Source organism: Andrographis paniculata, unplaced genomic scaffold (genome assembly GCF_009805555.1).
Source record: "Andrographis paniculata isolate CXL003 unplaced genomic scaffold, ASM980555v1 Contig57END, whole genome shotgun sequence".
Taxonomy (NCBI): domain Eukaryota; kingdom Viridiplantae; phylum Streptophyta; class Magnoliopsida; order Lamiales; family Acanthaceae; genus Andrographis; species Andrographis paniculata.
This window is the reverse complement of record NW_026137592.1, coordinates 3,724,931-3,738,872: the sequence shown is the minus strand read 5'-3', so window position 1 is coordinate 3,738,872 and position 13,942 is coordinate 3,724,931. Positions and strand designations below refer to the sequence as shown.

Genomic DNA, 13,942 nt, shown 5'->3' with positions numbered 1-13,942 from the left:
TTTGAATGAAATGAATTATGGGAGAAATTTTTAATTTATAAAATATAATATAAATATTTAACTACGTAATAGAATATATAATTATATAATATACATATAGTAACATATAGAATCGGATCCGGGTCAATAATCCGGATCAGAACCATTAGTACCGAATCAGGCACCATAGAAGACGAATCCAAATTTGGAGTTTTAATTGAGTTTAGGATCTGTAAAGCTATAGTGGATCCAGATCGAATCCGGTCCGGAACAGACCCAACTGACAGCCCTAGTTCCAATCACTGTGTTTGCGACCGATGATTGAATCCAAAATAAAATACTCAACAGGAAATTGGAATGTGGAGAGACCCGCCATGGTTAAGCGCAAATGCCTTTAAGTAAACCCTAATTCCCAAATTGGTTCCTGACATTTCCCTCCAATGCTATGCTGGCCACTCCAAACATGCACCTACTACTTCGATCCCTCCGTCTCTGCAAAACCCTTCACCATTTCTCTTCCCGGAACTCTATTCCATGCTTGAAATTTCCTCAGAGATATTACTCTGGCTACGCTGCGGCCAACGAGTTCACCTGGTCCGGTTCGTCGGAAGAGTCCCCTTCTCAGCAAGCCCGCGTCGTTCAGACCGTTTTTGACCCCGTTTCCGGCCGTCTTGTCACCAGGCGCGATTCTAAGAACGGGAAAGGCACTGAGCCCGATGATGACGAAGATAAGATTACTTCCACTACTCAAGTGGGTTCCAGAGTGTACGGAGATGTAATAGGAAGGGGAGTTGGGTTCAAGAGGCTGGGAAAGACTAAGAGTGTTTATGTTTGCGATGATTGCGGGTATTCGGATGGTCAATGGTGGGGCATGTGTAGGCAATGTCAGAAAGCGGGATCCATGAAGCGGGTTACCATCGAAGGTGCTGCTGGGGAGAAAGTGAGCAGGATCAGGTTGAGGGAGAATGTGGCGGGTTCATCCTGGCTTCCTAGAGAAATGGTTGCTCAGAGCCCTATCAGATCGAGCGATGTGTGTTCTGAGATTGATGAGTTAGAATGGAGAATAACCTTGTGAGTTCTAAACGATATTTTATATTATTGCTTTGTATTTGCCGTAGGATGACTTGCTCTTCCACGATGGTTAGATATGTGTTTATGACATATAATTGTGGAAAATTTGTAAATTTAGTCTTGCTAGTTCTACATCACTGATTATTAGATATGTCTTTGTGATATATAATAGTGAGAAAATGTTACTCGATGTGTGTTTCTGATATATAATAGTGGGAAAATATCAAGAGATGTGTGCTTATGATATATACTAGTCTGAAAATCTTATTGTGGTCCAGACATCCTTTATAATTTTCGAATTTTAAGTGCCTTGTTTCGGAAATGGTACACTATCACTGGCTGTTGCGTTAATGCTCCTAACTCATGACATTTCTGCATGCATTGTGACTCAGGCTTAACCCGTACACACATATTTAGAATGGCGATGATTGATGTATAAAACTATTTTTGGACAAGCCACTTCAGTGATCAAAATGATGGACCAAAATTTCCCCCTTATAATAACGATAACTATCCAAATGATCATGGTGTTATCTAACTATTTATACCATAATATAGCTTAATTATGGGTCTTTAATATAATAATGGTCCTAATAAGTTGTATAGGTGTGTGATTTGTTCACCCTAATCACTACTGAGCTTGTCCTTAGGGGATGCATAATTTGGACATCAGTGGGTTAAGAAATAAGAAAGTAAATATATCTGGTACATGGATTTTGTCATTTAATTGTAATTGTTATATCCTCTGTAGCATGATTTAGTTATGAAAGGATTGACTAAGTTTAGCTACTGTTGTTATGCAGGCCAGGACCATCTGGAGCTGAACTAGAGAGGGTTCTTGGTGGTGGTATAGTCCCAGGTACTCTATTTTCTTTTCTTCACTATGTGATCCACATGGTATATTTTCTTTGTTGATCTGGAAATCTGCATAGCAAAATAGTTATTTTTTCGTGTCATAAAAAAGTCAAGATATTCTTTCACAAGTTCTTTTTGAATACGATTAACTCAGTTGGCCCCTAAAAGATTTCCAGATCAATAGTTCATGCAGAAGCCGTTTTAGTTTGAATATGCCGATTGTCAAGAATTCCTTCTAATTTCTCCAACTAGTTCTGTGTCACACAAATTCTCCTAAAGTGATTGAGAAGGCTCTTTTGCATGCTACCATGTATTTGTTTTTTCACCCAAACTCTACTGCCCTTAGCACATTATTTTTATACCCTTTATATTAAGGTGCGGTTTGCACATTTAATGGTTGTTTACCTTACAGGTTCTTTAATATTAGTGGGTGGAGACCCCGGTGTTGGTAAAAGCACATTATTGTTACAGGTGTCCAAAATACTAGTTATTGTAGCTTCTTTGATGTTTAAAAATGCTCTCTTGATTATATTTGACATTGAGTTTCAACTCATAAATGTAAGGTTGCTGCATTGATAGCACAAGGAAATGCTGGTGATCCACCCAAACGAGTTATATATGTATCTGGGGAAGAGGTGTATTTTTTCTAAGAGTTCCCATGCTTCTTTGACATTTGGTATACCTTTGGAGATCGACTGTTATTGTTTTTCTTTGTTGAACCCATGCTGTGCCAATTTATCTTCTTTCATTCTTGTGCTGTTAATTTAGATTCTGACTCTTGTAACTAACAATTAGGGTGTATTATATCTATGGCTCCTCAGTTGATTCCTAATTTCTTGTTTCAGAGTGTTGAACAAATTGGAAATAGAGCTAACCGTCTGGGTATCAATTCTGATGAACTTTTTCTGCATGCTAGTACGGATGTGGAGGTAAATCTGCTTAATATGACCATCTGCTTTTATGGGAGTCATCAAGACCACTTTCTTAATTTTTAACTAATTGTTTGTGTCCGGTACTTTGTATTTCATACTACAATATATACATCTAGTCATGATCATGGCTCATTCATGACTCATGGTTGGGTATAGATAGCTTGCAATGAAATGAGAAGACTTTTAGAGTGAAGTCAACTGAATGTTTCCATAGACAGGCTTTTTAATGTATTGAAAATATTTCAGTGATTTCTAAGAACTAAAGAGCCTTGGTTTGGTGTCCAATTCAATTTGATTCTGACATTAAAGTAACAAAAATGTTGATCAGAAAGCCAAAATTAAACGCTACTTGTCTGGAGATTTTTAGGGGAATTGGAATATATGTCAATATTATGTAGTTCACTTGTTTGGTTTGGCAAAACCATATATCCGCTGGTGTAATAAAAGAATACGAAACCATTAAGAGTCCAATTATGGGAATGTAAATCACCAAACCGTTACAATTATTTATTATCTATTTTTAAAGCAGTCCTGTAATATTTCATAAAAACATGCAAGTGGAAACAGAGAGATAAAACTTCCGTCTGGGTCATCCTCACAAATTGATATTGAAGTTTCATTCATCTTGCTGCCGTTACTTCTCTTTCCCCTAATTGAAGCTAAGGGTGTCTGCAAGGGGATAATTGCAATTAGGAAAAGAGAAACTAAATTATGGGAGTCTTTGGGCTTTTGTGTCAAGGAGAATGGGTTGTCTCATTTTGTATTTTATCCTTTTATCTTCATTTGCAGGATATTATGGAACAGACTAAGCGCATTTCGGCAAAGGCTTTAATTGTTGATTCTATTCAAACAATGTATATACAAGGAGTGTCCGGAAGTGCCGGAGGAGTCCCACAGGTTTGAAACTCCCATCTCCTGACTAAAAGTTTCTCAAGTTTGTAATGTCTAACATGCTTTATTCTCAGTTAAAAATGTTCAAATTTGATTCTTCAACTGATCATTAAGTATGTAATTGCTTGTGTTGTTTATATCTTCAATTTCTTTATCCTAAAACGGGCAATTATGGTTTGTTGATGACATAGAATATTTAGCTTCTGATTGTTGTATGTAGAAATGTTGATGTCACATGTTTTAGTATTCCTGTGAAGTAACATTATTTTATAATACCGAGTTTGCTTTTTCCAGGTGAAAGAATGCTCAGCAGCCCTGCTAAGGTTTGCTAAGAACTCAGGCATTCCTGTACTTTTGGTGGGTTCAAGTTTGAAATATTCTCTTCATGTTATTTGTGTCTGGGAATCCTGTTCATTGCAATATGTTTTTCTCTTCAATTTCTCATTGCAGATTGGACATGTGACCAAAGCTGGGGACATAGCTGGACCTCGAGTTTTGGAGCACATTGTGGATGTTGTACTATATATGGAAGTTGGTACCTGGCCTGCTTTTTCATGCAATCAATGTTCATATCAATCATTTTCAATTTATTTAAATTAAGTCACTCTTTCCTAATGTCTGATAAACTGGATAGTTGATATATAACGAATTCTATTCATCTTTAATTACCGCTATAGGTATGTTTAATTGTATTTTCAATTTCTGTTTTGCACTTACTAATCCTTTTTCTTCTAAAAAACATTATATTTAATATCTATTTTCCATTTAAAATATTAATTTATCTATTTCTAGAAACATCATATCAAAATACTATTTAAATTTAATGTTTTCAATCAAAGCACATCTAAACAATATGGAGTTTTCATTTCAATATATTCTCAAAGTGTTTGTGTATTGGGTTGTTTTGAAATAATAAGAATTTGAATGGAAAATGTGTAGAACGTAATTTTTGGAAGATGAACAAATTTGATGAATAATCAAAAGAAATGTTTTAAATTATAGGTAAACATAAATAAGATTTTGTTCTCCAATTATATGCCTCAATTTTGATTTTAGGGTGACAAGGGTTCATCGCATCGATTGCTTCGATCAGTGAAGAATCGGTTTGGATCTACAGACGAGGTATGCCTTGAGTTCAGTCAAGCTGTAAACTTCTTATGGACCCATTTGAACTTTGCCTTCAATTTCTGTTGTACAAATTTATTATCAATTGGCCATTATCCGTCATGATGTTAGTCACAGTTGCTTGAGGCATCCAGTGAATGTGAAAGCACTCCTGACAATATTTTATATCTATGCCAGCTCGGAATTTTCAGGATGACTCAGTCGGGGTTGGAGAGAGTATCCAATCCCAGCGAGATGTTCTTAAGTGATCAGCACTCGGATTCAGACTACCTAGCTGGGTTGGCAGTTACCGTTATTATAGATGGATCTCGAGCCTTTTTGATTGACATTCAGGTAGCATTTCTCATATTCTTGTCTTTCTTGAGTTTGATAAATAATGAATGAATGAATGGCCATGGGTACGTAGACATTACCATGTGCACCCCGCGCCTTCACTTCAATTTTGGAAGTAACTTTAAAATTTCCGTTGTTCTGGAACTCCTCTTTACTACAGGCATTATGTATAGCCGGCTCACCTGGTTATATACATGCAAATGGCATTCAGAGCAGCAGAGCTGCTATGCTTATATCTGTGAGTACTTTTTCAAAATTTTAATTCTGTTGGTGCTTGTTCTATTTAGCATCATCTCTTCCTTTTTAATCCCTTGTTGTTTGTCCTTGATGTATTTTAGTAATATTAAATTGCTCTAAATGATCCAACGCATCCCTCTTACAGGTTATCAGAAAGCAAGCAGGTCTCAAACTCCAAGACAATGTATGTAATATCATCGTACATATTTCAGTTTAGCCTTACACACGGCTTTTATCCTTACCATCCACTGTCTTCATTTGGTAGGCTATATTTCTCAACGTTGTTAGTGGGATTACCCTAACAGAGACAGCTGGGGATTTAGCAATGGCTGCAGCAATTTGCAGCAGGCATGTCTTGATAATATTTCGATATATGTACACATTTGTTATGTATTGCTTGATATCCATCTATTTATGCATTAGTAGTTCTTTGTTCTTAAGCGTGTTCCTTTATTTACTTTTTTTTTCATTTTTTTCTTTTTTGGTTTTATATTTTATTTTTGTTTTTAAGCCCTAAGAAACTTCCGCTCGGCTTTATGTTCAGCTTCTTGGAATTCCCCATACCAAAAGGCATAGCTTTCATTGCTGAAGTCGGTCTTGCTGGTGAACTTCGTGGAGTATGTGCCTTGATCTTGATTTAACTCTTCTCTCTAATTTCTACTTTGCATCTGTGATTATCTTCAAAATTGAAACTTCTTGATCAAGTGTTGTCTCAATAATCAACCCGCAGGTACCTCAAATGGAGAAGAGGGTGAACACCTTGGCAAAGTTGGGGTACAAGAAGGCCATAGTTCCCAAGTCTGCTCAGGCAAGTTTGTTGGAGCTCAAAATTGAGGGCATTGAGATTTTTGGATGCAAGAACTTGAAAGAGATGATATATGCTGTTTTTAACACATGATCATGATGCATATCAAATAAACACTCACTCGTCAAAGAGGTATCGACAATATTGTGCCCCTCCCTGTAGGTTAAGTGAATTGCCCTTCACTAATTTCGTCTAATCGGCCTTGAAGAAGGATGGTTTTGTCTGTTAGGATCGAGTTACTTCTTCCTTAGTTGGATATTTGCAATGAAGCATGTGGTCTGTCTGATGTTTTGTGTGTAATATATATACGTACGTATTTGTATAAATGTGTTTATACCTTGCAGCAGTAGCAGTAGTTGTACAGAATTTGTTGATGTTTATTATGTTATCAGAGTTTTCATGGACCAAACGTTGGCTTGCAAGTTGCAAAGCCATAATAATAAAAATAATAATAATAATAATAAAGGGAATAGAGGATCGTTTTTACAAGCATCAAAATTTGTAAAATTGGAAGGAAAAAAAGGCAACTTTGGATAATTTAGTTATGACTAATATCAGTCTAATGATACGAAAATGAATTAAATGCCAAAAAGTTTAACTATTACAAAAGGTGCAAAAATAAAATAAAACAAAAGGGGTTGTACGTTTTTTTAAGCAAGGGGGACGGGACGCGTGCAAGAGCAAATCGACAAGAGAAGTAACACAAGGATAGCCAATATTGTGCGCAAATCGACAAGAGAATTAACACAAGGATAGCCAATATTCCTAGTTATGAATCACCCGATTTGTTAAACCTTGAAGTCAAGTATCGACAGACCCGATAGTCCAACTTAAACAACCAAGTGTGATCAGCTTTACCAATTCATTCAATATATTCTTCTTGACGACGTTCATCCAATATATTCTTGTAAGTATGAAACATCGCTAAGACATACTTATAGATTGCTATTACTTTTACTCTGTATAACCGGCTCGAGCATCTGCTCGCTCTCTTGACATCACTTACACCAAAATTATTCTCTATATACATATAAACTCTTCACTCGTAGCACCACTAAAATTAGAGCTGGCAATTGGTCGATTCGTGTTGGGTTAAATTACTCAACCCTAACCCAACCCGTTTATGATCGTGTCGGGTTCGTATTGATCCGTTTATTATCGTGTCGGATTCGGGTTGACTCGTGTTGACCCATATACATAATTAAGTTGAATTTTCTTGATTCAAATTAAATAATTTTTTGTTATGTTGTCGTGTTATGTTAGTTTTTATTGGTTTGGGCGTAAATTAGGTCGGATTATTTAAAATTGAACTTAGTTTAAATTAATTTATGAGAAAATTATTAAATTATGATTATTTTACATATATAATAAATATATTAATCAATATTAATATATTATAATCGGGTTATCGTGTCGGGTTCGAGTTGAGAGTCTCAACCCTAACCCGACTCGTTTACTATCGGTGTCGGGTTCCTGTCAACCCGTATACATAATCGAGTTGAAATTTTTAACCCAAACCCAATTATTTCGTGTCGGGTCAATTTTTACCAGCTCTAACTAGAATATCATGTTGCTGCTTCACATCACTCATGTAGCTTTCAGTAGTTCACTTAGCTAGATTTACATTCTATCCTAGAGTATAATTCATTCCAGCCTTTGCTAGAATCAAACACATAATTCTTAGGAATGTTTCTCAACTTAAAATCAAGGGTTCAAACTTGAAATTCACAAGTTAAAAAGTATAAATCTATTATTTGATCGCTATTAGCAGGCTACAATATCTGCAATACTTTTTCAATATCTACACACATATATGTATATATTAGCCTGTTACAAATTGAAGTAATCTAAATGTAGTTTAACATTGCATGTAACATAAAATTCGAATGACTCTTAACAAAAGTAAAATAAAGGTTGATCCAAAGTTTCTATAGACCACCTTACAAACAAGACTTTGTTCATCTCTATCGATAACTGAGTTTCTTACATTTACTGGACTTATTACTCCACTAAAGTTATAACAATAACAAACGAAGCATCCCAACTATTGCCAAAAGAAGACAAGTACATAAATAAAATAATTAGGATCTAATGCCCAGCCCCGGGGCTCGGCCCGGATTTCTTGATTCCTCCAAGAGTTAAGGGATCAATGAGAGCAAGCCTGTCTTTCCCTGCCGCTTCAATGTGGAGATCATTTAGAACTTTCATGATATTGAGTTCGATGGAGTTGTGATCCTCGGCCTCATGTTTCAGCAGACGAGCTTCACCGGAAAAAACCGTAAAACAAAAACAACCCAAAAGCAGCAGCACCACAGTGTAAAACCATACTGAGGGTTTTACAACTTTGGCCATTGCTGCTGCAACTTGGTTCTTGAATTTATTACAATGTGTTTGTTGATTATTATTATATTGTGTGGCATTTTTCAAGTTAGAGTTTGATGGTAACTTATAGGATCAGTGCATTGAAATCTTGACTGTGTTATTTCCAATTCAGAAAAGGGGTGCTGTGGAAATTACGAGTAATATTATCTTCAGTGTACAGTGTTCAAACTAGTGTAAGTAGGCAGTGTAATGTTTCAATGGTTTTATTGCAGAATTAATATCAATATGAATTAATATTAGGGTCAAAATTCTAACATCTCTAATTTTCCAAACACTACATTGACTCCTTTTCGTTCCGCTTATTTGTTCAGACTTGCTGAATTAATTACATCATTGAATTACTTGTAGTAGTCCCGCAGTGCCCGCTATATTATTCATATTCCTGCATATATGCTAAAATTTAGACAAATATAATTAGTAAATAATTAATAAGTATATATTAATAAAAATAATTATCTATTAAGATAGTTAAATAATTTAATTAAGATTAAGAAATTTATAAATTATGAAATTTAACAAAAAATAAGAAAGTATGTAAAAGTGACCGAAATAGAAAAAATAGACATTTTTATGTAAAATAGAATGAGTATTTAAATATATATATATATATATAAGAACTCATTTTTTAATCTGGTAACTGATCTCTTATTATCTTAATCTTGTAACAGAGCACGTTGCAAACTAGTCCGGTAAGTGAAAATTTTTCGTACTCTTTAACCTCTGGCCCCGGAGATGCCTACGCAGCACCTACGTGGCTCGCTGGAGGACAAGTGTTCGCTAGGTCAACAACACTTGGCTGATACGTAGATTTTTTATTAAAAAAAATTAATTTATTTATCGTCTTTTTTAAAAAAAATAAATAATTTTCAAAACAAGATTCAAAATTTAAAATTAAAGAAAAAAATCCACGAGTCCGCCGGGTAAGCGACACCTAGGCACATGGGTGTCACATAGGTATCTTCGGCGCCGGAGAACTAACTTTAGAAAAAAAAAAAAAAAAATTACGAGACTAGTTTGCGCAGACTCCACTTAAAGGAGTACAAATAATAAAAGAGTAAGTTAGGAGACTAAAAAAATCAAATTGCCATATATATATATATCAAGAAACACATATATATGAGAAGTCGTACGGATGGCTACCTGTTTTTACTAAATTACCCTTAATATTGAAACAATGTATCTTTACATCAGTAGTACATACGAGTAATATTGTGGGCAACTATGACTAAATTTGTCAATAAACCTCACGTTGTTAGTTATAGTGAAAATATTGGATGTTCTTGAGCGTTGTGTATTTCCAATTCCATTTGCTATTTTCTCATTTTCTCTCATTCTCTTCATCTTTCGTAAAACTAAATCGGTAATTTTTTTTCTTTTTTTTTTCTAAAAAATATAAAATATGCACCGCTAATGAACTCAGACAACATATTTATATAAAAACAAATTTTAAAAATATTCTACCATAACAAAAACTTGCGCGGCTTAGCCGCGCTCACACGAGTACTAGTGTATATATATATATATATAAGAGGATACTTTTGGGAAATGACACCTAATATATAAATTAAAGTTATGACACCTAATATATAAATTAAAGTTTTGGGAACAACTCTTTTCGTTGCAAAATGAAATTCAACTTTGAGAATGAAGCTTGATTGCGCACATGGAAAGAAATAGAAAACTATACAAAGGTAAAATACATAGTACTCATTTGTTTTGCTAGGTCAGCTTCTTCTTGTTCAAAAATAAATAAATAAATATTAAAATTTGTGAATGTATAAAAACCCCATTTAGGGCTATTACAAGTCTAACTAATCTTTATACACAGCAGAAATTTCCAATTTAATTTATTGATAAACCAATATTCATTTTCACTGAAACCCCCATTTAGGGCTTCTAGTACTATGTTCAAAGAATAACAAATGATACTACTGTTATAAAAAAAGAACGACAAATGATACTTGTAAAGAAAAAATGAAATGTTAGGAAGGCAGAAGAATGTCTAGAAATAGTAGAGATCTAATGTCCGGCGCCGGGGCTCGGGCCGGACTTCTTGATTCCTTCGAGAGTTAAAACATCGATCGGTGAATGCGCGTCTTCGCCTCCAGTACTTTTCACAGCTCCAAGGTACAAATTGTTCAAGACTTTGACGATACTATTTTCGATGGAGTCGAGGTTCTTGGCGGCTGGTTTAAGCACACGCGACTCGCCGCATAAGAATGCGAAAGAAGCAAGCAGCATCAATAGAAAAAGAGTCGAAAACCCTGTGGAGATTTTTAGAGCTTTGGCCATTGCTGCAAATAATTGATCGAGCTTAGCTTGTCCTGAAAATATATATATATATTCTCTATGTAATTGTGTGGAAGTCCAGTTGGGGTTTAATTTTGCAGCATAATTATATATTTATAGAATGAATGAATTAGAATTATATTCTGAAAAGGGGCTTTGATCAATTCTATGTTGTGGAAATAATCAATCAACACGTACGTACGGACTCCATTCAATGTAAAATGTATTATTATTATTATTATCATTATCATTCAAACATACACAAGTCAACACATTAATGCGTGTTACGGTCAAATTCTAAGCTCTAACATCTCGTCAATTCCAAAATTCTTGTGTCTCGTCTCGGCTTTGAATTTTAGATAGTAATAATTTTAATTTTTAATAATTATTTAATATAATATAAATATAAAATTATAAAATATTTTCATGCCACTAATATTTTAACATATATAAAAATAGACATGTGAAAAATAAAATGTGCATATTATGAAATTATGAATAAAAAATACTAGTCAGTAAATAGAAAAATTATTTACTACGAAGAAATTATGCATAAATTAACATAATTATTTAGCACGTAGGGAGTATGTAATCAATTTGATTTTTCAAGAACAAAGAAATTTTAAACGAACAATTATAATTAAAAAAAAAAAAAATCTCTAAAAATCCCTAAGCAAACACTCATTTAACCCATATTGATTTGCTCTTTCTTTTACAATTATTTAACACAAGCATAAAATAAATAAATAAAAAATTACAAACCAAATAAAAATTCTAACTTGCATCAGAGGACGTAATCTTTAATATTATGCTCCTCTCTCCTGTAATTTTATCCTATTTAGGGCCGGCACAGAATTTAAGAAAATAATTATTTTATTGAAAAATAATACTTTTTTGTTAGTTCTAATTAGATTGAGCACGAAATTTAAAAAATATTGATATTATATTAGTAGTTGATAAAAAGTATAGGTAAATTTTTTTTTGCCCTTGTAAATATATTAGTGTAAAAAATAGTGGCAATTGTGTAATAAAAATAAAAAAGTAGAGGTAATTTTATGGTGATATGGTTATTTATGGAAATAAGACTATTGTTTTGGGAATAAAAAAATGGTAAATAAGACTATTGTATTGGGACGAAGAGAGTAATAATAATAATAATAATAATAATAATAATAATAATAAGGGTAAACTGTTTTTTTTTAGTCTCGGACCCCTTATCATTTTAGTATGAGCATGTTACAAACTAGTCTTATAAGTGAAAAAATTTCGTTGTTTTAGTCCTCCAGCGCCGGATACGCCCGCGTGGCTCGTCGAAAGCCACATGTCCACCAGGTGTCCCGCCAGGTCAGCGACATCTAGCGGACACGTAGATTTTATTTATTTTTTATCTTTTTTCAATTGGACCAAATAAAAAAAAATTAAAAAAGGCAAATAAAATTTTAAAAAAATTAAAAATTAGAAAATAAAAAAAAATACTCCTTCCGTCCCGGTACAAGGTTGCCGTTTACTTTTATAATGGATTGTAGTGAAAATGACAAAAATGCCCCTATTAGCATTGTGTAATATAAAAGTAATGATATTTGTGTAATATAGTGTAAATTGGAAGGGTATTTATTATGTTAGATAGGTAGTACAATTACTAAATTGGGAAATGATAATCTTGTTTTGGGATGGACGAAAATAATAAATGGCAACCTTTCAATGGGACGGAGGGAGTAATAAAATCCACGCATCCGCCAAGTGCTCCGGCAAGCCACGCGGGCGCCGGAGGACTAAAACAACGAAAATTTTTCTCTTATGAAATTAGTTTGCAACGGGTTCCAGTTAAACAGTTTATCTTAATAATAATAATAATAATATAAAAATTGTTGTATGAAAATTTTAAAAATAAATAAATAAATAAATGAAGAGAGAAAACAATATTGTTTTTAATAATGAGAATGACAATTTTATACTCCCTCCGTCTCATATAATATGGGTCTATTACTGTAGACATGAGAATTTAGGTAAAATAAAATTAGTAAGCAATTAAGAAATGTATTAGTAAAAATAATTATTATTTAGTAAAAATAATTATAGATTAAGATTAAAATAACTAAGTAGTTTAATTAAGATTAAAAAAAATTAAATTTTAAATTTTCAAATATGATTAAAGTGTATAATTAATTTTTCAAAAAAAGAAAGGACAAATTATGTGGGACGGACGAAAATAGAAAATAGGGACAAATTATGTGGGACGGAAGGAGTAATAAATAAATATGGAATGACAAAATGATTTGTTCACTCACTATTTTTTTCGACAGGATCCCTAAGATATATTTTATCCTCTAACAAAAATAGTTTCAATATAAAATAAATATATAATTTTTTGTATTACTAACACATTTTCTATACTCCACATTAAAAAAATTTTAAATCGAAACACTAAATATACAAACCCGAAAAATTGTTAAATGTCACATTTTTGTCTTTTCAAATACAAGTAATTTGTTAAATTGGGACGGAAAAAAAATAAGAATATTGAAATTTATGTTTATACAGGATTTGTTTACTTATTGTTTTTAGTTAGTACGAATTTTGATAAATACTATTTAAAAATATAATATACATACCGTTGACAATATCAGAGAGAAAACCCAAACGACGAAGTCTGAAGCCGCAGATCGAAAATAAGATATGAAATATATCGAATTCGAGCCTTGCGTGCTCCGTGATCTCCTTGAAGCAAATTCAGTCTATCACTGATAGCCTCTTAGGATAGAACGAACCGAAATAAATGAGTCTGCAACCGAGTTAGGATTTCGGAGGATAACTTCTTTTACCGCAGAGAAAACTTTTTTTTTTATTTTTGGAAAGAGGCTACGAGAAAATAAACAATTGTCGTGAGTTTTTATTGAAAAATCTCTCTTTAATATAAACTTAACGTGAGGTTTTATAGATGTATTGTTTTTCAGTTGCGAAGAAAAAGGCATTTATTCTATAAATTCGGAATAAATAAACCTCACTGATGCAAATCATATCACAACAAACTCCATCTAATAAC

The 13,942-nt window shown here is 33.3% G+C and overlaps 1 protein-coding gene across 1 annotated transcript; it reads left to right on the top strand.

The window, feature by feature from the left end:
- Positions 1-315: 315 nt before the first annotated feature.
- LOC127257017 (uncharacterized) lies at positions 316-6,637 on the top strand. The gene is made up of 15 exons (XM_051283276.1): positions 316-1,050; positions 1,854-1,909; positions 2,318-2,376; positions 2,469-2,540; positions 2,751-2,834; positions 3,627-3,734; positions 4,023-4,085; positions 4,179-4,259; positions 4,785-4,850; positions 5,031-5,186; positions 5,347-5,424; positions 5,569-5,607; positions 5,689-5,771; positions 5,968-6,040; positions 6,154-6,637. The coding sequence occupies exons 1-15, from the start codon at positions 425-427 to the stop codon at positions 6,319-6,321; spliced, it is 1,812 nt and encodes a 603-aa protein (XP_051139233.1). The 5' UTR covers positions 316-424; the 3' UTR covers positions 6,322-6,637.
- Positions 6,638-13,942: the final 7,305 nt, after the last annotated feature.